Source organism: Lipotes vexillifer, unplaced genomic scaffold, assembly GCF_000442215.2.
Source record: "Lipotes vexillifer unplaced genomic scaffold, Lipotes_vexillifer_v1.1 scaffold387, whole genome shotgun sequence".
In the NCBI taxonomy this organism is placed as follows: Eukaryota; Metazoa; Chordata; class Mammalia; order Artiodactyla; family Lipotidae; genus Lipotes; species Lipotes vexillifer.
The window spans coordinates 4,153,426-4,176,653 of record NW_006795399.1 but is presented as its reverse complement, the minus strand read 5'-3'; the positions used below and the strand labels follow the sequence as shown (position 1 = coordinate 4,176,653).

General features: G+C 56.9%; 2 protein-coding genes across 3 annotated transcripts; one reads left to right on the top strand and one right to left on the bottom strand.

Annotated features, from left to right (window-relative positions):
• The first annotated feature begins 205 nt into the window (after positions 1–205).
• TMT1B (thiol methyltransferase 1B) lies at positions 206–2,243 on the top strand. Its single transcript, XM_007467799.1, is given in 2 exon segments — positions 206–703; positions 1,959–2,243. Coding segments are annotated over 2 exon segments (783 nt in total).
• A 343-nt stretch (positions 2,244–2,586) lies between these two features.
• ITGA7 (integrin subunit alpha 7) lies at positions 2,587–23,094 on the bottom strand. Of its 2 annotated transcripts, XM_007467771.1 has the most exons (26): positions 23,082–23,094; positions 22,112–22,409; positions 17,842–17,969; positions 17,663–17,742; positions 15,745–16,000; positions 14,742–14,861; positions 13,671–13,878; positions 13,368–13,561; positions 12,903–12,991; positions 12,651–12,778; positions 12,422–12,517; positions 12,208–12,269; positions 11,916–12,085; positions 11,335–11,484; positions 10,589–10,704; positions 9,824–10,016; positions 9,661–9,741; positions 9,476–9,555; positions 9,263–9,337; positions 9,009–9,111; positions 8,347–8,523; positions 8,028–8,159; positions 5,900–6,013; positions 5,576–5,674; positions 5,363–5,488; positions 2,587–3,299 (listed from the first exon to the last, which is right to left on the bottom strand). In XM_007467771.1, exons 2-26 carry the CDS (start codon positions 22,315–22,317, stop codon positions 3,069–3,071), a joined length of 3,414 nt encoding a protein of 1,137 aa, XP_007467833.1. In that variant the 5' UTR covers positions 22,318–22,409; positions 23,082–23,094; the 3' UTR covers positions 2,587–3,068. The 2 variants fall into 2 exon arrangements, with proteins under 2 accessions (XP_007467833.1, XP_007467832.1); XM_007467770.1 differs by lacking the exons at positions 14,742–14,861; positions 23,082–23,094 and adding an exon at positions 15,122–15,253 and having other exon boundaries at positions 22,112–22,395.
• Positions 23,095–23,228: the final 134 nt, after the last annotated feature.

Genomic DNA, 23,228 nt, shown 5'->3' with positions numbered 1-23,228 from the left:
GAAGAGCCTACGGGACTTTGGGACCGGCGCCCTCTGGAGAGATTTCATACATCAACTCCCCCCGCCCCAGCAAAGAGGAAACTGCCAAGTAGGAGACAGGGAACAAAGTCCTATCACTGGGTGAAAGGAGACTCGAGTCTGCAAGCGGCGGAGCAGAGAGACAGGCCAGCCACCCAAGGGAAGCTCCACTCAGAGCCAGGCTACCATGGACACCCTGGTCCGACTCCTGCAGCTGCTGGTGCTAATCCTGACCCTGCCCCTGCACCTCATGGCTCTGCTGGGTTTCTGGGAGCCCCTGTGCAAGACCTATTTCCCCTACCTGATGGCCATGCTGACAGTCAAGTGCAACCGCAAGATGGACAGCAAGAAACAGGAGCTCTTCAGCCAGATAAAGGGGCTGGCAGGAGCCTCAGGGAAGGTGGCCCTGCTGGAGCTGGGCTGTGGCACTGGCGCCAACTTCCAGTTCTACCCATGTGGCTGCAGGATCACCTGCCTGGACCCGAACCCTCACTTTGAGAAGTTCCTGACAAAGAGTATGGCCAAGAATAGGCATCTTGAATATGAACGGTTTGTGGTGGCTTTCGGAGAGGACATGAAACAGCTGGCCAGTGGCTCCATGGACGTGGTGGTCAGCACCTTGGTGCTGTGCTCGGTGCAGAGCCCAAAGAGGGTCCTGCAGGAAGTTCGGAGAGTACTGAGGCCGGTGAGCAGAATGGGAAGTGTATGGGCACGGGGCAACAAACGTAGTATCAGCCACCCCGGTGCCCAGGGCACCCAGGATGAGGAATCTCAGGCACTAGTGCATTAGACACCCACCCACCCCCACCTGCTGGTGAACAGGAGATATGACCAGGGCCTGGATGGGGCAGGATAGGGTGCTGTGGAATCACACAGGTGATCCACCTAACAAAGGGGTAAAGAGGGGTGAAGGATACCTAGGGATGTGGTGTTTAAACTGAGATCTGAGGGGTTAAGCAGGGGGTGGAGGGAGTGGCGGAAACAAAAGAGTGTTCTAAGCAGAGGTATTAGGGGTAGTGGAATCCATAAAGTTTGGAACTGGGTGTGGACAGAAAGGAGTTTAGGTTGATTTCCAGGTTTCTGGCGTGAGCGACTGGTGGAGGGAGTGAGGGAGGGTAGAGAGAAGTGCCATTTGCAAGATAGAAGAAACCTGTTTTGGACTTGTTAGGTCTGTGGTGCCGTGGAAACAGCCAGACAGAAAACCCAGAGGCACTTGGAAGTCCAGATCTGGAGGTCAGAAAAAGATGTAGCCTGGAGATTTAGATTTGGAAGTCACCAGCTGTAGCTGGTAAATTCCAAGCGCATTGGAATTTGAGACTGAAACAGGAAAGGCCGTAGAATATCTGGCTTGTATCACCTGTTGGACATTTCCTTTTGGATTCGTGCTTTCTGGAAGGTTTAAATTCATTAACGTTAACAGTTACTTATAACTTTTGGTTGTTTTTTTTTGTTTTGGGTGCATGAGATCACCTAGGGAGGGTACAGTGAGGAGGGAAGAGCTGGAGGAACCCCAGCTTACTCAGGAGCCCAGTGCACCTTTCCCTGGGATGCTGGCTGAGATGTCCGGGATGCAGGCGTCTTGGTCTCCGGAGAGGGCTCAGCGCGAGCATCTCTGTATCCAATGAGATCTCTGCTCCTGGTTCCCCACCTCCCCATCTGTCTACCCTCGGCTACGCTGGCCTTCAGGTCATTGTTTAAAAATCTCTCACCGGTCATGGCCCCTAGGTCACAGGAGGCTCTTCACACTCACTTTGAGTTGGGGGGTAAGAGCCGGGGGATGCAGAGAAAGTCACAGAGCCAGACGATCTCCCTAAACTCGCAGGCCAGCACCTCCCACTCCACCAAGAGGTTTTGACCAGGCTTTGTCAGCGGGATGGAGGTGAGAGTAGAGGAAGGTTGCGGAATGGAGCAGGTAAGTGACGCTCTCTCTTCTCTCCCAGGGAGGAATGTTTTTTTTCTGGGAGCACGTGGCTGAGCCGCGTGGAAGCTGGGCCTTCCTGTGGCAGCAGGTTTTAGAGCCCACCTGGAAACACATTGGGGACGGCTGCTGCCTCACCAGAGAGACCTGGAAAGATCTGGAGAATGCCCAGTTCTCTGAACTCCAAATGGAACGACAACCCCCTCCCATCAAGTGGTTACCTGTTGGGCCCCATATCATGGGAAAGGCGGTGAAATAAGCCCCTCCTTCTCCCACCTCTGCGGGGGGAGCCCCCCTCCTTCTCTAACTTCAATCCTTCCTTGTGCATGAAAAAGCTCTATTCCCATCCTGACTACGGGGAGGAAACAGTTATACCCTGTCATATCCTTAACTGCAAATTCCTCGACTGGGTCTCCCAGTTTTTGCCCACTACCCCTAGGACAGCTCCCCGTCCCTTCCCCATGTTCCCCCCACTTCTGAGACCACACCCACGTGCCCCCAGGACCTAGTCACAAAAGTCACCAGTATCCCTGCCAGGCCACCTGGGCTCCCTCCAACCACCACCTTTGTCCTGGTCTGTGGGGATGCAGAGAGAACCAGTCCTCTCTGGAGACCCTGCAGCACTCAGCAAAGAAGCCAGAGGTTTCATCCTCACATTGTTTTTAATAAATAGACAAAATCCACTGATGGATGCAGCAAACTAAGGTCAGAGGAGAGGGGAAGCTAGGGAGGGAAGAGCCCCTGAGTCAGCGACATAACCTCCTCCCCACCCTCTGGGCTTAAGGCACTTTCAGGGAGATAGGTCTTTGGGGGTCTCATTATACAGGGTGAATGGGAGAGGGAGGGATTAGGGTCCCTTCTCCCCACTTTTGCATCAGGACACCACTGCCCTCCTCACCCTCCCCCATGACCCATCCCTGATTTACCCCCTCTCATCTCACAGCATCCTAAGGGGAGGTTTGGGGGTGGGTGGGGGTGGTCCTCACGGGGAGAGAGGTCTGTGCCCCTGAGGAAACAGATCCTGCCACATCCTGATGGGACACCAGCAACCCAGCCTGCCCCCTTCATCCCTAGGAGCCATCTCTGGGGAAGGGGTGCAGGGGACCCATGGGCCAGGCTGGGAAGAAGGAGGCTAGGCAGTGCCTGGCACAGGGTGCCCATCGGAGCCCAGCTCTGGGTGCCCATCCGCAGCCAGGATGGGGTGTGCATCGGGGCCCCCCCCCCGGGGGCCACCCCAGTTGCTCCTCAGGATGGTGCCCGTCTTCTCTTCCTTGAACTGTTGCCGGTCTTCCCGTGGGATCTTCACCGCGTGGTACTGGGGCACAGTGGCTTCGGGGTACCGCGCTCGCTTGAAGAATCCCATCTGGAAGAACAGCAGGCCAGACATGAGGAGGCTGTGGGGCTGAGGTCCCTGGAGCAGATGCCCAGCACAGCCCAGCTTCCTGCCTCCACCATCCCTGGGACAGAAAGAACCAACAGCAGCAGAAAGGGGCTGGCTGGGCAGCAGCTCGTGCAGGAAGCAGCCCTCACAGGTGCCACCATCAGTGCTGGGTCCCCAGGTTCTCACTGACAGCAAGAGAAAGACCAGGACGGGCCTGAGGTGCAGGACCAAGGACATCTCCCTTGGTGCCTGAAAGAGGGGGTTGAAGGTAGAACAACAGGACTGCTGACCCCAAAGGTTTCCACACCCCCAAGATTCTTAAGAGACCCAGTAGCATCCCCTAGAACACAAACAAGAGCAGAGGGAAAACATGGCTTCCTAGAGCCCCGCAAACTCCAGAATGATTCCTCTCAAGCCTCATACGCACAACCCCTGTGTACTGAGCAGCATCGCCCTTAGGGCGGGCCCTCTCCTCTATGAATATGGTAGCCTGGCCCCTCCCTAAGTCATGAACATGCTGGCCCTTACCTACCAAGACAGAAATGTGCCCCTTGCACACTCACACTCAGGATTTCCCAGGACTCCTACATGCTGGACTGCACAGCACCTCCTTGCACATGTGTCTCTGCACACTCATGCCCACAGAAAAGACATGCACGGCACCTCCCTTGCACTCCCCACAGGCTCACAACCCCAGGAGCCCACCCAACCCTTATGCATGCCCCAGGCTGTGCACACTCACCCTTAGGGCCTCACCCTGACAACCACCTCCCCTCAGTTCCTGGAACTCACACCACCCTCATGCAATCTCCTTTCTACACCCTGCACATTCCTGGTCCCCTGAATGCTGGGAGCTTGACCTACACTCACATACATACCCACACACACACACACACACACACACACACGTGCACGCGCGCGCACACACATGCTCACACACAACAATTACCCCACGGTCCCTGGACCCCCAGCTTCCGCAGCTGAGGGCTGCACGGCCAGACGGGCCCGTTGGTAGTTGGTGGGGAAAGATGAGCTCTGGCTGTTCCGATGGAAGAAGCCACACTGGGACGTAAGGGAGGAAGGGAGCAGGAGAAGTGGAGGATGGGAAGACTGAGGAAGGATGGGGGCTTCTACCTCTGCCTTGTCCCCCTTCCATGGGAGCAGGAAGCAGAGATTCTGGAGCCAGTTTCTCAGAGGCATCAATCTCCCCTAAGAATGGCAAGGTTCCCAACAGTCTGGATGCCCAAAGGCCTGGTCCACTGATGACTCACATTTGCCAGAGGGTGTGCTTGGTCCTGGGGGGGGGGGGGGGGGCAGTTCTCCATAGGGCCCCAAGGGCATGCATGGCTCCACATGGCCCAGATGTGGCATGTGGTTCACGGGATGACTGCTGGTGATGGACGTGATTCTCTGTACTGACACGCACATGAACGGGCTTTTAATGTGGAGCCCCAGACGCACATGTGATTCTGGCTACACTCTGTGTGTATGAGAATGGTTCCAGGTAGAGCCTGGTATGTGGAGGTTCCGAGTTCAGTCCTGGCAACAGTTCCCTGCAGGCAGTTCTCCACACTGGTTGGCTTTCTTGGCCACAGTTTCCTTCCCAGCCTTACCCACCATGCTCTAGTTAAGTCAGACCACACTTCCCTGCCTCCATGGCTTTGCCCCTCATAGTCCTGAAAGGCCCACACCCACCCATCCCTCTCCCCACATCCAGATCCTACCACCCCACCTTCTAAGGCGCAGCTCCAGGGCCACCTGCTCTCAAGCTTTCCTTCGCCTGAGCTCCCACTGCACTTTCTTGACTCAGTCCACTGCCTCGTCCTCGACTACTCCCCTCCCCAAAACCCCTGAGAACAAGATCTACATCTGACTTATCTCTGAAACATCCAGGGCCTGATAGAGACCCTGGTACACGCAGGGTAAGTGCTCAATGCAGATTTGCTGAATAAATGGGAGACTGGGTGAGAGAACCACACCATGAAAGGCCACCTGCCTGACAGGGGAGCCCTGCCCCCAGCGGCATCAGCCTCCCCAAGCCTCACCTTCCACATGAGCAGCACGAGCAGCGCCAGCACCAGCAGCCCGGCCAGTACAGCCAGAAGGATGGCCCACCAGGGGACTCCTTCTGCCACCACAGCCACGGGGTCCAGGTATACCATCACTGGGATCTGGGGAGCAAGGGGTTAAGGGAACAAGGGCTGGAGCAACAGGACAGAAGAGCTTCCCCTGCTCCACCCCCCAGCCCAGCAGCTCACCACTGTGGAGGCATCTCTGAGCAGCAAGTTCTTGATGGAGGACTTCACGGTGATGTTGGCTTGGACAATCACTTCCAGGGACTTCACAGCCGAGTACTCCTAAGGGAGCAGGGAAGGAGACCCTCCTCCTAAATGCCGCCACGCCCCCACCTCCCCCCAGCTCCTGAAGTTGTAAACGGAATGGTGCCCAACAGGGAGGGTGTTTCTGCCTGTCTTGGGTTGAGAGTGTGCTGCATTTGGACAGGAAGGAGGAAGAAGAAGTGAGCCCCAGGGCAGGTGTTGGGGAAGAGGATGCCCAGCCCAGCGCCCCAGGCTGACTCTCACCTCCAGGAAGGTGCTGTTCCAGAGGCGGCCCCAGACATGCAGCACAGCTGCACGGTCAAAGCTGTAGAGAGGGCAGCTGAACACCACGCAGCTGGCCGTGCCCCGGGTGCAGTCCTGGGGACCAGGACAGGCAGGGCTCTGAGCTGCTTGGCCCCAGCCCACTGAGCTGCCCAGGGCCCGGCACCCTCACAAATGTGGTCACACAGACACTGTCTGCCCAGAGCCTTCCCTCCATCCCTCCATGAGCCCCCATTTTCCCCTGGCTCTTCATTCAATATCTCTCCCATTTTCCTTACCTGGCTTCAAACTCCCCTCCTCCAAGAAGTCTTCCCAAACTAACCCTGTGGTCCAAAATAGCAGCCTACCCCAAATCTGGGCTATTTGGCTTTGAAATGCATGGGGAGCAGGGAGGAGGCCTCTTGACAGCAGCAGGCAGAGTATCTTCCCCAGTAGACACTTATGTTACCTAATGACAGTCCCATATATTGAGCATCTATCTGCAAGGTACTTATCTCATTTAAATTCACAACTGTCCTGCATGGTGCATATTATTATCATCCCCATTTTTCAAACTAGGAAATTAAAGTTCAAAGAGGCCAGGTGACCTGCCTCAGGTCACACAGCTAGCAAAGCTGGAAAGAGTTGGAGCAGATACTTGAACCCAGGTCCAGAGTGGGCAAAGCTGCGCTCCTCTGCAAAGCCCAAACTCACTGAAGGAGGAGGAGGATGCCCGGAGCTGCTGGGGGGACAGGGGACTTAGGCCCTTCTCCTTCCAAGCCTGACCTAAATCCATTTGGCCCAGTCCCACCTAATGGCCCATTTGCCTAAATATTAATGTTCTATTCATCACGCTGCCTATACAGAAGAATGGCCACTTTCGAGCAATTCAAGAATCCTTGGTCAATTTGTCTAAAAGTCATTTTAAGTAAAAGAATCCATTTCAAAGTTCTTATTAAAAAGGGTGGCCTTTCAGAAGAAATCAGTCACCTGGAGAAAGCACGACTATCCATGTAACAGGGAAACAGCAGTTCCACAAGCTCATACCACCCCTGAGCTGCCTTCATTTGCTTTCCACCATGCTCTCAGGGGGGCAGGGAAGCTGAGGGCCCCCAGGAAGGATGGGCTGTGGCAGCGGAACTTCCTCCCAGACAGATGCCACCAGAGCTGGCCCAACTGCTGCCCTCCCCCTGCCAAGGTCTCTTTGCCTCTTTTTGCCTCTATTGCCCATCCTTTCCACACCTGGGATTCACCTTCTGCCACCAGGCCAAGCACCTCCTGATCTGTGGCCCCCCCCCCGCCAACTCTCACTGCCAGCGCCATCCTAAAAGGGACGAGTACACAGAGTCTGCGCTAATCTGCTCAGTGAGCCCCGCCAGGAACAAAACCGTGTGAAACAAGGAGGAAACGGGGAGGCAAAAGGGCTCGAAAAGGATAGGCTTAATGAATCACATAAATATACTATCGATTTAATTATTAGAACTTTTAAAACTTTCAAGTGTTTTTTTGACATTGTGAAAATCAAGCAGGTTTCCTTATGCAAATTGACTTTCTGGCCTAAAAGAATTCAAAAGAATAACAAACAGATCTCAGAGATGGCTAAAACCACCCCCTATAAAATGTGACCTTTCGGGCTTCCCTGGTGGCGCAGTGGTTGGGAGTCCGCCTGCCGATGCAGGGGACACGGGTTCGTGCCCTGGTCCGGGAGGGTCCCACGTGCCGCGGAGCGGCTGGGCCCGTGGGCCATGGCCGCTGAGCCTGCGCGTCCGGAGCCTGTGCTCCGCGGCGGGGGAGGCCACAGCAGTGAGAGGCCCGCGTACCGCAAGCAAAAAAAAAAAAAAGTAAAAAATGTGACCTTTCATACAAACGCAGGGAGAATCAACTGCCTGGGTAACGGGCTATGGTAAGTGCCCTGCTCTGTAGTGAACACCTGGTGGGCGTGGGGGAGCGGCGGTGGCGGCAGGTGTGATGTGAAGTGCCCTGTCACCTTGCCCCCGGTGTCTGTGACCATCACGGCTATTGACAGGCCACCCAGCACCCTGAAGCTCCCTGCCCTCCCCTCTCCCCACCATCCTCTGTCATACCACGTGCCCCACCCCATCCTGCCTGGGCCACGTTTGACCGCCCTCACCAGGGTGACGTTTTTCTTCTTCTCAGCAGAGGACACTGGCCACCAGGATGTGCTGGGCTCCAGCTGCTCATGAGGCTCCTGCGGCTCCGGCTGCCCCAGCTCCCGCCGCCTCCTGTCTCTGCTGTCCACATCCTGAGGTGGGGAGGGGGCCCAGTGAGGGTCCCTCCAAACGCAGCAAGGAGAGGTGGCACCTCCTCCCCAGCACCCTCCTCCTGCCCCCCCGACCAGCCACAGACCCCCAGCCCCATGGCATCCTTCCCAAAGTCTTCCCACGCCCCACCCTGCTTCTGCGGCCCCACCCACCTCGCCTAAGCCTCACCAGGTGGAGGATGTTGGGCCTGGGGGAACAGAGTCCCCTCTGCCCAGGCCCCTGCCCGCCCTCCAGCTCCACCCGCATGGGGTACAGCAGCCACTTCCCGTTGGCAATCTCGTGGGGCCACATGATGTTGAGGAAGGCTGAGCCCAGGGTATTGAGTGACTGGCCTTGGTTGGAGACCTGTGGGCACAAGAGAGTGCGAAGGACAGGTTCTAAATCCCCAGAGATGGAGGGGACAGGGCTGTGGGGAAGCCTCAGGAAGCATAGCTTCAACAAAGACTCAGGATCCTAGATCCAGGCACCATTCTCTGCCCACCCCAAACCCAGGAAAACCCGGAGATGTCACCGGGAAATGCGGGGAGGCCCCAGCCAAGCACGGGCAGGGTTCTGAGGAGAGACATCAGCCCTCCCACCATGTCCCCATCCACCAGCGGAGGCCCCTGGGCCCTCATGGCCTCCCCAGACCAGCAGGTGAGATGTCCAGTCAGGAATGAGCAGGAAATGGTCAGCTGAGCCCTCAACACAAACACCTACACACAGCCAAGGCCCAGGAACTGGGGAAGGCCTCGAACCAGGCGCCAGATGGGAGGAAAGCCACAGCCCTTGGGACATGTCTCAGCTTCTCCTCTGCGCCAAGAAGGGAGGGACCTCAGCAGGCCACTTACCGTAACCTCATACTTGACCTTGCTGCCCACGTCCCGCTCGGACTGCATGGCGCTCTCGCCCCGCACCGCGCCGGAGAAGAAGAGCTGCTGGGGGACGGCCACCCTGGCGAGGAGCGGCCAGAACAGGGCTGAGGAGGCCTGGGGCCCGACGGAGGGTCAGGAGGGCCAGGCCAGGTGAGGCAGAGCCCAGGCCTGGGTTTGGGGGTAACAATGCCCACCGCTCTGGCGGAGGTGCCCCCCTGGACAGGGCTTACCCCGTGATGGACAGTGGCAGCTCGATGAAGACATGGGCTCGGGCAGAGACCGGCTGCAGCTCCTGCTCGCTGATCCTGGCGTGTGGCAGGGGCAGGCGTGGGTGGTGGGCACAGGCACCGCCCCAAGGGATCAGGTGAGGACGGCAGAGCCCTTTCTAGGTGGACTTCAAGCCACTGCCCCCACCCTCACCCACCCTGCCCCGCCAGCCTTACGTGGCCAACAGCAGCTCCACCTCCAGCTCTGTGGTCCCAATGGTGATCCCTGAGGTGCTAAGGATGAGGTAGAAGGTGACCTAGGCAAAGGGTGGAGCAAGATTAGAGTCTGGGAGGGCGAGGGGCTTGAGGAGGGGTCGGGGTGAGAGAGCCACTCAGATAGAGATAAGGGCAGATATGCCGACCTGGGCACCTCTCTTCATGGGGTTCCCCAGCTCACACTCAACGTGGGAGGCGTTCTCATTGGACAGGCACAGCGGCTTCTCCTGGAGTGGAGAGAGAAGGAGAGATCAGCTTGGGTTACTGGAGCCCCCAAGACCCCACCCCTGCCCTGCCCCGGGCCCTCACCGCAGGGTCCAGGGCCCGGACTCCTGAATAGTGCAGAGAGGCAGGGAGGGTGACCAGGAGCTGGGCTTCATGGGCGTCATCCCCATCAGCCTGGGGCTGGGCTGGGTCCGAAGGCAGATTGGTGACCTTCAGCTCCAGGCCGATGACTGGCTGCCCACTCAGTGCAAACAGGGCTGTCGTCCCATCCGCATCCCTGGGGGGTCAGAGCCCACTCACTCTAAGACCGGAACACCTGCCCCCGCCTCTCCCTTCCTCCTCCCCCTGCCAGTGCATGCTGCCTGCCCCCACTCCCTGAACCTCTCCTCCCACCCTGGCTCTCCCGAATCTCCGCACACACTGGTCCAAGCCTCAGACTCAAGAGAGTCAAGACTGGGAGTCAGGGGACCTTTGTTTCTGGCCCCAGCTCCAGCACTTACTGACCTTGGGCAAGTAACTTAACCTCTCTAGGCCTCCGTTCTCCATCTCTAAAGGGGGACTAGTAATATTTCCTGCTTCATGGGGTTGTGAAGACTTAGCAGTATGTGAACTGTATAATTTTTTTTATATGGTGAAGGCTTGTCACTCTCTGCCAGAGGAGCCCCTGTGGGCCCCTCACTGCCCTCATCCTGCAAACTTCTGAGCTCTCAGCAGGTCCTCCCCACCTTCCACCTTCCACCCTCTCCCTGCAGGCTCAGCCCCCGCTCCTGCTGGCCCTCCCAAGGGGACTTCCTTCCGTCCCTTGATCTCTTGCCTTCCCACCCCACCTGCTCCCTCGCTCCCCCTCACATGGGCAGAGGTTGAAACTCCGTGTCGCTGACACGGGCGCAGAACCGGGCGTGGACCAGCTGCAGATTGCTCTGACACACCTTGTCTTCACCACAGCCTTGCTTCAGAAAGTGGATCTGGGGAGAGATTTGAAGAGGGGGTCTTCCCAGGGGGTGAATGTATCGCCAAGGCATGTGGCGGGGTAGAGGACCACGGGAATCAACAACCTGAGTTCAACCCGCAGATGTGCTCCTTCCTAGTTGTGTGACACCCAGCTGGTCACCTAACCGCTCTGAGCTGCATCCTCATCAGTAAAATGATGGGAGTATTACGATGCCGTGGTAGAGAGCAGCAGGCTAGTCCACAGCGAGGCCGCATTTCCTTGGCCTTTCTTGCATGTAACTAAGTCCCAGACTTAGAACGTGAAGAGAAGTAAAGAGCATCACTTCCGGACTGGCCATAAGAACCATACAAGGAAGACCCTGCCCCCCTCCAACTGATGGGGATAGAGGTGACCTAAGGACCTTGGAGGCCACATTTGAACAGGGCAGACCCCCACCACCCTGGGCCCCTGAATGACTGCCTGTCCCCTCTGACTAGGAACGCATGATAATTTGGGCCATTTTACATCTGTGGTCCACCTGTTACAGCATCTAGAGATATGAGGAACAACTGGGGTAGCAAGCTATGAATGTCACTGGCGAGGGATTCATGATCCCTGTCCCTCCCAGCTTCTCTTCCTGGGCTAAACCAGAACGCATGCTCACCTCTGTCCGCTGGGTGCTGGGCTGGTGGGCATTGAGGATGGGGGCCACGGGGGGCAGCCCCTGGCCAGGAGCCTGTCTCCAGAGCCGAGGGGTCTGGAGACTATAGGACAGAGTCACCACGATGGCCCGAAGCTTGTCTTTGACATTCTCCTGGGGAAGGGAAAAGATAGACGTGAATACAAGAACAACCCCCAGACCCCAGCCCTGCCCAAAGCCCCAGCCAGACCTAGGACAGATCCTGGAAAGAGGCTCAGGGAGACGAAGGAGAGAGGTGGAGAACTGGGCTAGCGGGGGGAGAGCAACTGGGGTGGAGAAGGGAGGACAGCCAGGATTTAGGGCCTCGGGGACCAGACGAGAAGATGGAACCTGCCGTGGCCATCTCCAGGGCGTATAGAACTTGACAGGAGATGCAAGAAAAAGGCAGGTAAAAGAGAGGCCCGAAAGGGAGCCTTCCCAAAAGTCGAGATCTTAGACTGAGGTGTGAGTGTGTTTGGGAAGAAGATGAGAGGAAGCCAGGGGAAGCCCGGAAAAGAGAAGATGCGATGACAATGACCCTCAGAGGCCAAGGGGCCAGCGTCCACCTGAAGCTGAAGCATAGTGTCTCCACAGACTCGGTCATGCTGGTGTTTCAGCCACACGGTGCCTGAGGCCTGGTGCTTGGGGTCATCCGGGCCACGGCTCAGGAAGGTCACACGGGGCACCTGGCCCCGGAGCCTCCGGTCCGTGTCCCCATCTAACGTGTAATCCAGGGCTGTGGCAGGTGGGAGAGGAGGGGCCAGTGAGCTGCAGAGCAGCTCCAATGGGCCCTTCTCTGCACCCCGGAGTGACCCACCCTGACACCCAACGGGGTGAGCGTGGAGGGGCCTCACTCACCCACAACGGGGCTGTAGCTGCTGGGCGATGCAATGTAGCTGAAACAGACCCTGAGGTCCATGCTGCGGGGACAAAGACAAGGCTGACAGGCCCAGGCTACACCCAAACCCTGCCCACTCCTGCCCCAGCCCCAGCCCCAGCCCCAAACTGGGTAGACAGCGGAGAACTGGACCCTGGAGGCTCCCCTCCACCCTCCCCTCGGACCCCGCCTCACCAGACCGAGTGGCCACTGGCGCAGTTGGGCTGTTCTAGGTCGATGCTTCTTGGAAGAATAGAGACCTCGTGGGAGACATGGAGGACAGGCCTGGCCCTGGGGAAGGGGGAGTCCAGGGCACAGGAAACATGAGATCATGAGGCTGGGAAAGAGGGGAGGCGGCAGATCTGGCACTGCAGAGCGGCTCCAGCCTTGGGGAGGGGGAGGCCAGCAGAGAGGGAGGGCTCACCTGAAGAGCACGGCAGTGTCGGCCAGGGAGCCCACCAGCAGGTCCGGGTAGCGGTTCCCATCCACATCCAGGCCACCCGACAGAGAGTAGCCAAAGCTCTTTATGCCCACAGCCTCACCCTCCAGCACCTGGGGGACCAGACCATCAGCCTCCCCACCCATCACGCCCCAGCCTCTGCCTCCCCTGCCCTCTGCTGCTGTGCCCCCTGGGTCCCCCAGACACCCATTCCCTCATCCCCACCACTCCCCTCACCTGGGAAGGTTTGACGACAAGCCCCAGGCTGCTCCCATGGTAGATAAAGACTTTCCCATCCCCGTCAAAGGGAGCCCCTACAGCAAGGTCTGCAGGAGTGGGAGAAAGGCAATCAGACCTGGGGGCTGAGGGTGGGAGGCATGAGGTCCAGGCCCCTACTTTCCCTCAGTCACTCAGTTCCATACCCTATGTTTTCTATTTTATTGCGAGGGTACTAAGTCCTGGGCACCTTACACATGTCATTTTTAATCCTTTCAGCTACTCTCTGCAGGTATCACTAGCTCAGAAAGTGTACTTGCCCAAGGTCACAAAGCTGGTAAGTGGTAAAGCTCAGACAGGAACCCAGGTTGCTCCTCTCCCTGAGCCCTCAGAAGACCTTCCCCTTGACCTCAGAGGCACTTCTGCACCCCTGCCCCTCCCTCTTCCCTCCCCCCCTTCCCCAGCCTTCCCTGTCCCCAGTCACACCTGGGAAGCCATCTTGGTTGAGGTCCCCCAGGACAGCCAGACTGATCCCAAACATGGAGTCAGGAGAGCCGCAGAGCCGGAGAGGGGAGACCCCAGCCCAGTGACCCCCCTGGTTCATGTACACATACACGGCACCCCCCAGTTCTTCTTGGCGCTCAAAGAAGTAGGGGGCACCCACTACCAGATCTGTCCAGCTATGGAGAGAGGGAGACAGCCAGTGGAGTCAGGAGGAGAGGCCAGAGGCCCCTTACCCCTCCTAGACCCAGCCTCCCCCAGGCTCCACCCGCCTCAGCCCACTCTCACCCGTCATTGTTAAGATCAGCCACCGCCAGCGAGTAGCCAAAGCCAGAGGTCAGGCGCTCCCCGGACAGCATAACTTCAGGCACCAGGCGACTGGCGCTGTCTTTGCGCAGAATGACCACAGCACCCTTGTGGTTGGCACGGGGGGCCCCTGCCACAAAGCTCAGCTCCTCCGCTCGCACCAGACTCTTCCCCGAGTCGATGGAGAAACCTGGATGGGGGCGACTCACCAGTGAGCTCTCCCCACCAGACTCCCAGCCAGGGTAAGTCACAGCTCCTCCCACCCTGCCCCTCCCTAAAAGGTAGAGGTGCCCTCTGAGGTATCACCACCACAGCTGGACCACTCCTCTTCCCCTCCAGAGGCCCGGAAGCCCTCCCCACCCAGAGGCTAAGGTCTGGCACAAGAAGTGAGATGAGGTCGGCCTCAGGGACTGGGGAGGAAGGAGAAAGGCAATGGCTGAGAAGGCCAGGCCGCTGGGCTGGGGGCTGAGGCACCGGCAGGAGCTGGGCCAGGGCGCCCCCATATGATTCTGTGGAACTGCTCTCCTCTCTGCACACCCAGGAGGCCCCCATCCCATCCAATGCACCTTCTTTTCCCCCTACTCCCACCATCCTGGCAGGAAGAGGAAGACTTCACATGGACAGAAGAGGAAGAAACGGGGAAATCGGGAAGAGCTTGATTCACGCAAGCTTCTCCCAGGCCTCGTTTCCTCCTCTTCTGCAGAAGGACGAGGATGAGAAAGGAGAGGGACTTACCAACACAGCTGGATCTTTCTCCGCACATGCCCACCATCCATCCCTCAGAGAAAGTCCCCCAGAGGTCTAGCCTCCTTCCTTCCTAGTACAGCCTCAGCCCATCTGGATCTTCCTCCATGGAGACCCCCGTTCACAGCCCCGAGGCTTCACCCCTGGGGCCTCTTCTCCTTGGGCCTGGGTTACTGGGCTCAGCTCTTGTCTGTAATCTGGGCCCAGTGGGTGTTTCTCTGGGTACGTATTGGGGGGCAGGGCAGGAGAGGTGGGGAGGCCAGGCCAAGCCCCCAGGGCCCAGGAGGACGTGGAGGGGAGCTTACACACCTAAGTAGCTATTCAGGGCCAAGTCTCCGGCTGGTCCTGGGAGCCGGTCAGCAGGGTCCAAAGTTTTATACACCAGCTGGTCAGGGTCTGAGCTATCAATGTTGGTCACAAAGAGCAACCCTGCGGGGGGCGGGGCAGGGGAGACACCAGGGAAGGGACATCCAGAGGAGGGGCCACAGAGTGGGGAGACAGAGGCAGACAGAAAGAGAAAGAAGTGGAGAAAGAATACAAGAGAGACAGACAGACCAGAGAGATAAGAATCAGAGACAGAGACAGAGTGAGGGACAGAGACAGAGACGGAAGGATGGGAGCATGGAGAGACAGGACAAGAGAGAGAAGCAGAGGGTTAGAGCGGCTCCGGGCCGGGTAGGGGTCCCTACCAAAGTAGCTGTTGGCAGGGACGGGGATGAGACGGGGGTCCTGCTCCTTCTCACCCCCCGCCTCGTAGGGCCCGTCGTCCAGATGTGCCAGGTCCGCTGAGCCCTGCACACAGAGCTCCACCCTGGCCGTGCCTGCAAGGACAGACCTGTTAGTGCCCAGGGCAGGGAGCACGGAGCACCCGCAGGCCGGGCGCTAGTTAGACAGGCACCCAGGGAAGCCCCTCCTCTCTTTTCCAGCCCTATCTCCACCCCCTCCTGGCCCAAGCTGCCTGGGGTCCCCCAGACTTGGCATCACACTCACCGAGTGTCAGCCCAGCCAGCGGCAGCGTGCAGAGGTGGGAATGGGAGTGATGAGGTGTGGGCTGGTGTGTTGGAGCATGCGGGCCCCGGCTGGGCATGTGGGAGCTCATGCCAGCATGTTGCGGAACTCTCGGCCATGCGGAGGAGAGGCGATGGCCCCGTTCGTGTGCGTGCTGGCATGGCTGTGGTGAGAAGCGTGGCAGGGCCCCAGGGCTCCACGGCAGTGAACATGTGGGCGTGCTTGGCCACATGCTGCCCCCAACCCCCTCTCTGAGGTACTGGGCATTTTGGTTCCCTTCTCCCCTTCCCAGGGAGTCACTCACCCTTCCAGTTATAGGTTCCTGGGGCCCCAAAGAGGAGGTAGTGGCTGTCGGGGGAGAAGGCAGCGGCCGTGCCCTGCTGGCAGAACCCAAATTGTTCATGGCCCTGGGGGCGTCCCTCACAGAACTTCCACTCCCCGCCATCCAGCTCATCACGGATGGCCAGGTCCTGGCTTAGCACAAAGCAGCGACCAATCACGTCCCTTGTCTCCAGGATCTGGTCCACACGCTGCCGCGCCTCGTATCGGTGCGCACAGGTCTGTGGGAGAAAAGGAGAGGGTGTCATTCCACTGTGAGGGCCAGGACCCTGCTTGAGCCACACTGCCCGTGTGCAGACATTTGGCAGACACTGGTTCACTTGCACACGCGTGCACGCACGCAGGTGCGTACAGGCGCGCACACACACACACACACACAGACACATCTGCCAGCATCACTTGGGCACCGCCCCCCAGCCCAGTGTAAGGCAGCTATATATATAATCCCCTGCCCTATCCTCTCTGCACCCACTTCTTCACCCTGGCAGGAAGAAACCCTGTTGTACATTCTGCCCGGGCACCCACAGCACAACTAAGCCAGCACCCAGAACTCGTGTCTCCTCGATCCCGCCAGATGGGACGATCCCCAACATGCCCAGCTTGGTACTGCCTCTGAACCTTCCTAAGCACCGCCACCTCATCTGCAAAGAACTGCCTCCCTTCTCCACTCTTCCAAGTGTTGCTTATTCTGGAAATCCTGGCTCAAATCACCCCACCGGCAGGAGTCTTTGCTCTCCATTCCTCCCTTGAACTTGTATAGACTGGGGAACATACCACTCACTTAGCATTAACCATATTCTGCCCCATAGGGACTTATTGTTTGTGCATGTTAGTGATAACACAGAGAGAGAGAATGAGAATCTCTGGAACTATGCAGGAGGCTAGTTGAGAACCAGGCTTTTCCCTGAGTTTACACGTCCTCTCAGTAAGTAGCACAATGCCTGATGTTTAAAAGGTTTTCGGTAAGTTTGACAACTCAGTGGATGGATGAACGGTTAGATTTTTTTTTTTCTTTTGCGGTACGTGGGCCTCTCACTGTTGTGGCCTCTCCCGTTGTGGAGCACAGGCTCCGGACGCGCAGGCTCAGTGGCCATGGCTAACCGGCCCAGCCGCTCCGCGGCATGTGGGATCTTCCTGGACCGGGGCACGAACCCGTGTCCCCTGCATCGGCAGGCAGACTCTCAACCACTGCGCCACCAGGGAAGCCCACGGTTAGATATTTTTATATTTATAAGGACAGGGACCATGTCTTACACCTTTTTGTATCTCTCTGAGGTCCTCAGAAGCAGACCATCATACCACATTGCCAACCTGAGTTCTGTAAGCACATCTGTGCATATGCACACACTATATACACACACACAAGTATGCGGGCCTCTCACTGTTGTGGCCTCTCCCGTTGTGGAGCACAGGCTCTGGATGCGCAGGCTCAGTGGCCATGGCTAACCGGCCCAGCCGCTCCGCGGCATGTGGGATCTTCCTGGACCGGGGCACGAACCCGTGTCCCCTGCATCGGCAGGCAGACTCTCAACCACTGCGCCACCAGGGAAGCCCACGGTTAGATATTTTTATATTTATAAGGACAGGGACCATGTCTTACACCTTTTTGTATCTCTCTGAGGTCCTCAGAAGCAGACCATCATACCACATTGCCAACCTGAGTTCTGTAAGCACATCTGTGCATATGCACACACTATATACACACACACACACATACACACACCACCCTTGCATAAGTCACAAGAAGTGGTACTCACTGCAATTATATTACTGTTACAGAGTTAAACTGCTCTTCCTTCTTTTTAAAAATTAATTTTCATGATCTTTTTCAATAAAAATAGTAAATATTAAAAGTCAAAAAAAAAAAAAGATATGGTACTCACAACAATCTTGCCCCCAGGTCCCTGGCTCCGAACACTGACTCCCAACCACTGGTTCTCCTTACTCTCCTTCTGCACGTCAGCTGGAGGCGGGACACTGGGAATTAGGGGAGGAAAGAGGAAGCCAAGTCCTCCCCTCCCCTCCTCCTGTGCCCCCCACTCCACCCCCACAGGGCCCTCACCTCCCCGGTCGATGTCCACTCTGTAGCAGTCAGTCTCTTCCAGGCTCAGGGGGCAAGCGAAGAGGCCTCCAGTGCGATTCGCCTGCTGCCCAGGCAGGGCCAGAGCCTGGGGAGCGCCCACCAGCAGCCTGCATGGTGGGGCAGCAGCAGGAGTTGGTGGCCACCTCCCCAGAGCTGCCCAGGCCCAACTCCTCGGTACCAGGCAGAGTGTTGAAGGACTAAGGCAAAGGGCCAAAAGCCAGTTTTCCCATGTCCTGATACGGGCAAATTAACACAATTGGCCGTGCAATCATCACATTACGCATGCACATACCATCTGGATGAAGAACCACATACATAGTAGATACACACACATACACACACACACACACACACACACACACACACACGCTCACGCCACCCAAGCAGCCTGGCCAGCACTGCTGGTTTGAAAGAACCGCCTGTTCCCAGCACCTGTTCCTGACCAGCCCTTCCTACCCCCCACTCCCTGGCCCCATCCCCAAGCTCTGCCCTCCTCCCCAACCACAGTTCAGTTGAAACCTTCCAAGAAATGCCAAAAATGCTGGGAGCAAAAGTAACAGCACCATGAGGTGGACCAGAGACCAGCCTTGGGGGGGCCAAGCAAGAGACTAGATATGGGTCCGCCTCCCTCACCCTCTCCTCTGGGATCCATCAAAGACCCACTGCCCAGCAACCGTGCCAGCCCGGGATTCTATCAGTCACGCTGGCTGCCATGGAGGGAGGGGCAAATTTCTCTTGCTGTCTCCAATCCTAGCCCCGTTCTCCCCATACATCCTGAATCCCCTTCCCCATCCTTCCTTCTGCTCCCCCTGTCCATGATTTTCCCCATTCCTCCCCCGCCCCACCCCCGCCCAGCCTGCTCTCCTACCTCCCCCTCAGATGCTTTCCCAGCTACAACTCTCTTGGCAGGACAATTTTCCATGATCACAGCCAAGGCTTCTTCCCCAGGGGAGGACCGTGCTGGGAATGGAAGCTGCCTGGGTGCCCTGGGGAGGACCCCCAAGCCAGGAGTGAAGGAGAGAGAGAGGTGAGGTGATTGGCACCCAGCTGGCTACAAGGATCTTCTCTTCGCAGAAGGAGACTCAAAAGCGTCAGCAAGACAAACCTCGAGGCCCCTCTCCCCCACTCTCTTCCTCCATCACCCTCGCTGGGGCGCGAGGCCCAAAACTGTGTGGGGCAATACTGCAGACAGGCATCTGTGGGGCACTATGCCAGTTCTGATGGGGCACAGAGCCATTCTCCCTTCCCACAACTCCTCCTCGTCTCTTAGCAGCTGTCACCCCGTGTCAGAGCCAATGTCACGAGAGAGGGGGGTGGGGAGTGTAAGGGAAGAGAGCATACACTGGGCATTCGTTAACAACTATTTATTGAGAACCTATCATCTGCCAAGCCCTGTGTCAGGCACTGGTGATACAAGGAAGTAATATTTATTCAGCACCTACTATGGGTCAGGCCCTAGGCTAGATGCCAGGGATATGAGGAACTAACCTTTATCACTCTCTACTAGGTGCCGGGCACCAGGCTAGGCATGTTACGTGCATTATCTCATTTAACCTGCACAACAGTCTTATGTGAGGATTCTTTGCTTCTCTTTCAGATGAGGAAACTCACTCAGAGACATTAGTTGGATGCTGGAATTCAAACCCACATCTGCCTAATTCCAACATCCATGCCTTTTCCACCCAATGACTGGCCACCTTCCGAAAAGGAAGACAGGGATGAGGAGAGGAGGGTACCCAAGCAGAAAAAGAAGCTAGGTGGCATGGCCAACCTTCAGACAAGTCCTTGGTGCTCCCACCTCCAAACACAGAGGTGGGGAGCCCTTGGAGGACTGGGGCTGCCTCATTCATCTTTGCATTTGCCCCCTAGGAGGTGTCCATATGTGTTTGCTGGACCCACACGTTATGCAGGCTCACAGAGACGTGCAGTGTCTCAGCTGGTCAGCGCATAACTAAGCACCAGGAGAAGCTAACAGTCGTGTTTTATGCTCACATCTCCCCTGGAGGTCATGAGTAGGGAGTAGAAAGGAGGGGAGGAGTCCATATGGAGGAAAGAAGCTGAGTGCATAGCTATGCCCAGCCCCATCCTTGGTGGAGAACAGACCAGACCATCCCACCTGGAACAAGGGTTCCCACACACAGCCTCTCCAGTCCCTCCACCTCTGCCCCAGCCACACACTCCCTCCTGGCTTCATCCCATGGTCCCCAGCCACCCCAGACCTCTGGACAGAACAGTATCCACAGATGCAGCCACTGCAGAGAGAAAGGCAGCTAGGAGCAAAGGACTCCCTGGGAGCCTGGCTAAGTGGAGGTGAAGGAGTAGCCCAGTACCTCTGCACTTCTCAATTCCCCATTCACTCCAGGCCCCAACCCAAGTCCGGCCCACTCTGACTCTCTCAATCTGGGTGGCCCTCTGGGGAGGGTGCTTGGCCTGGAAGGTTGGCTCAGCCCGGAGGGTGCTCCAGCCAAGCCTTTGGATCCAGGCTCGCTGTAAGGCACTAAAGCTACACTCCAGCTCTGTGGATCACCATACAAGAAAAAAGGTACCAACACTTTCATAGCACCCACTGTGGGCCTCGCACTATTCTCAGCATTTTACATGTGTTAACAACTCTTTCAATGCTCACAACAACTCTATATGGTAGTACAGTTGATGGTGTTACAGTTGATGGAAATAAACGAGGCTGAAACCACAGAGCAAAGAAGGTTACACTTCAAAGTCTCATCCGGGGCCAGATTGAAAGACATCAAAATTGGTGAGGTCTTGCGATCAGCGAGGGCTGGGGAAGGTGACCTGCAACCCCAAAGCCAGGGACTTAGCGAGGTATCTGGCCTCTCACAGGCCACCAGACAGCAGAGCGCCCCCTGCTGGAACAAGAGCAGGGTGAGGGGGTCAGGCCCCTCTGGGAAGGCCCCCAGTTTGGCTCAGGGGCCACCATCAGAGATGAGGGGGAAATGACAAGAGACCAAGCTATTAAAAATAACCTAGAATTTGCCTGGAAATAGTTCAGAGAGCTCAGCATGTCCTAAAAAGGCCTCCAGTCCTAGAACTCTAGCACATGGGGGGAGGGGGGGAGGGAGGGAGACAGAGATGAGGGAGGAAGCAGATAGAAGGCTGAAGAAGAGATGAAGTCGGTAGCTTTCCATTGCTCCCAAAGTTTGGGGGACTGCTTGACCCTGCTCCCTGATGACAGGGATAATGCAAGAAGAATCAGAGCTAGCCCCTCCTCCCTGAGCAGGGGAGAGAAATGAGCTCTTGTCCCTACGCTCTGCCCCCAGGCCAATAGCATTGGGGAGAAGATAGTCCCAGTGGACAGCACTGATCCCAGTAATGGACACTTAGTGTGGCTTAGGCACTGGCCTAGGAGAGAAAAGTCCCCAGGCAGGAAGGGGTGGGCCGCTTTCTTCCCCTTCCTGCCTCTCTTTTTAAAATCGTTTAAGGAGCTGGGGCCAATAGTACAGGAAGCATGACAGTCACAGGCCCCATAAGTGTGTCTTTCTCCTGCGGGTCCCGAACTGATTAGAAAATAACCAGAATTGTCCTCTGCCCCTCATTCTCCCTGCCTCTCCCCACTGCTGAGATTCCTGGAGCTGGAAATGTCCTGAGGAGGAGGAAGGCGAACAGCCTGGCCAGCATCCTTCCTGGATCTCTCTCACTGCTGCTGCTGCTGCTACAACTTTGGAGGCTCTGTTTTCTGCCACCCTCTATCACCAAACCACATAGCTCAGACTGTCAGACCCTCCCATGTCCTCTCCCAGCCTTCCTGTGGTCCTGAGCCACAGAAGCGGCAGCCCAGCGTCCTGATGCTCTCTTTCCATCCCATGGCAATGCCCTGGCAGGAAGTTATTTCTGGAGTCTACCCTCCATCCCTGCATGGCACCTTCAGCATCTCTGTCCTTTCCCTCTCCTCCTGACCTAAGCAGAGGCCAAATGCTCAATCTCCCTCCCTGAGGGAGTTCAGCCCCCAGAAGGAGGGGAGCCACAAGCCCTGGGACTGGAACAAGAATGCAAGTTGGGGTGAAAGGTGAAAGGAGATAGCTCCCAGCCAAGACAAGAACCTTGTTCTCCAACTTATCCCCAAAGCAAGATGCTGGGTCTCAGACCCAAGACAGGCAAGGTTCCAGGCTGGGGTGTGGGTTATCTGTAGACAGCCTGAGTCTTGATGGGGTTGGAAGATTGAGAGATGGGGCGGGCCGGGGGGGCATCTGTGGCTCGGGCACGGGGATTCTGCGCGGGTGTGGTGACTCACCAGCTTTGGGGTCCGGGCTGCAACTGCCGATGCAGAGCCACAGAGAAGCCAAAGAGGCTCCCTGGCTCGCCCTCCTTGCGCAGGGCGCCCATCACGTCCAGATTGAAGGCGACAGCCCCTGGGAAGAGCAGTCCGGCAAGCAGGGAGCCAAGAAGGTAACAAATGCCAGGGGCCCCCCATGGATCGCGGCCCGGAGTCCCTGCCATGGGGCGACCCCCGCGCGCGCTCCGGGAGGGCGCAAGGAAATCCGTTCGCGCCCCGAGTCCCAGGTCTCCCGAGGCGGGTCTCTGATCAATGAGTCTCGCTGGTCCTTCAGGGGGTCTCCCAATCGCTCAACTCCTCCCACCCCCACCCCTCACAACTTCCACCCTTGCTGTCCATAGGTTTGTTCTCTACATCTGTTGCTCTATTTCTGGCTTGCAAAAGGGTTCATCTGTACAATTTTTCTAGGTTCCACATATATGCGTTAATATAAAATATTTGTTTTTCTCTTTCTGACTTACTTCACTCTGTATGACAGTCTCCAGATACATCAACGTCTCTACAAGTGACCCAAATTCATTTCTATTTATGGCTGAGTAATATTCCATTTTATATATGTACCACATCTTTATGCATTCATCTGTCTGAGGGCATTTAGGTTGCTTCCATTACCTGGCGATTGTAAGTAGTGATGCAATGAACATTGCAGTGAATGTCCCTTTTTGATATATGCTTTTTACCTGGGTATATGTCGAGTAGAGGGATTGCTGGATCATATGGTAATTCTATAGTTAGTTTTTTAAAAAACTAAATACAATTCTATATAGTGACTGTATCAATTTACATTCACAACAATAATGGAAGTGGGATCCTTTTCTCCACACCTTTTCCAGCATTTCCTGTTTGTAGATATTCTGATGCTGGACAGTCTAACTGGTGTGTTCGCGCCCCGAGTCCCAGGTCTACCGAGGCGGGTCTCTGATCAATGAGTCTCGCTGGTCCTTCAGGGGGTCTCCCAGTCTTCCGCCTCGCCACCCCTCTCCCGCCGCTCCGCCGCCCCAGCACCAGCCAGGCCAACTGCAGCGGCCGCAACCTCTGGTCCACTCCGGCTCCCGCCTCCGCTCCCACGGGTGCT

What these genes read in the sequence shown, in the direction of transcription:
- ITGA7 (XM_007467770.1), bottom strand. Translation starts at nt 22,317, where the DNA reads ATGGCAGGGACTCCGGGCCGCGATCCATGGGGGGCCCCTGGCATTTGT. An exon ending in AGTGGACATCGACCGGGGAG is followed by an intron (nt 17,743 to 17,841) that starts GTGAGGGCCCTG and finishes TCCCGCCTCCAG; the next exon opens with CTGACGTGCAGAAGGAGAGT. An exon ending in AGAAGAAAAACGTCACCCTG is followed by an intron (nt 6,014 to 8,027) that starts GTGAGGGCGGTC and finishes CCTGGTCCCCAG; the next exon opens with GACTGCACCCGGGGCACGGC.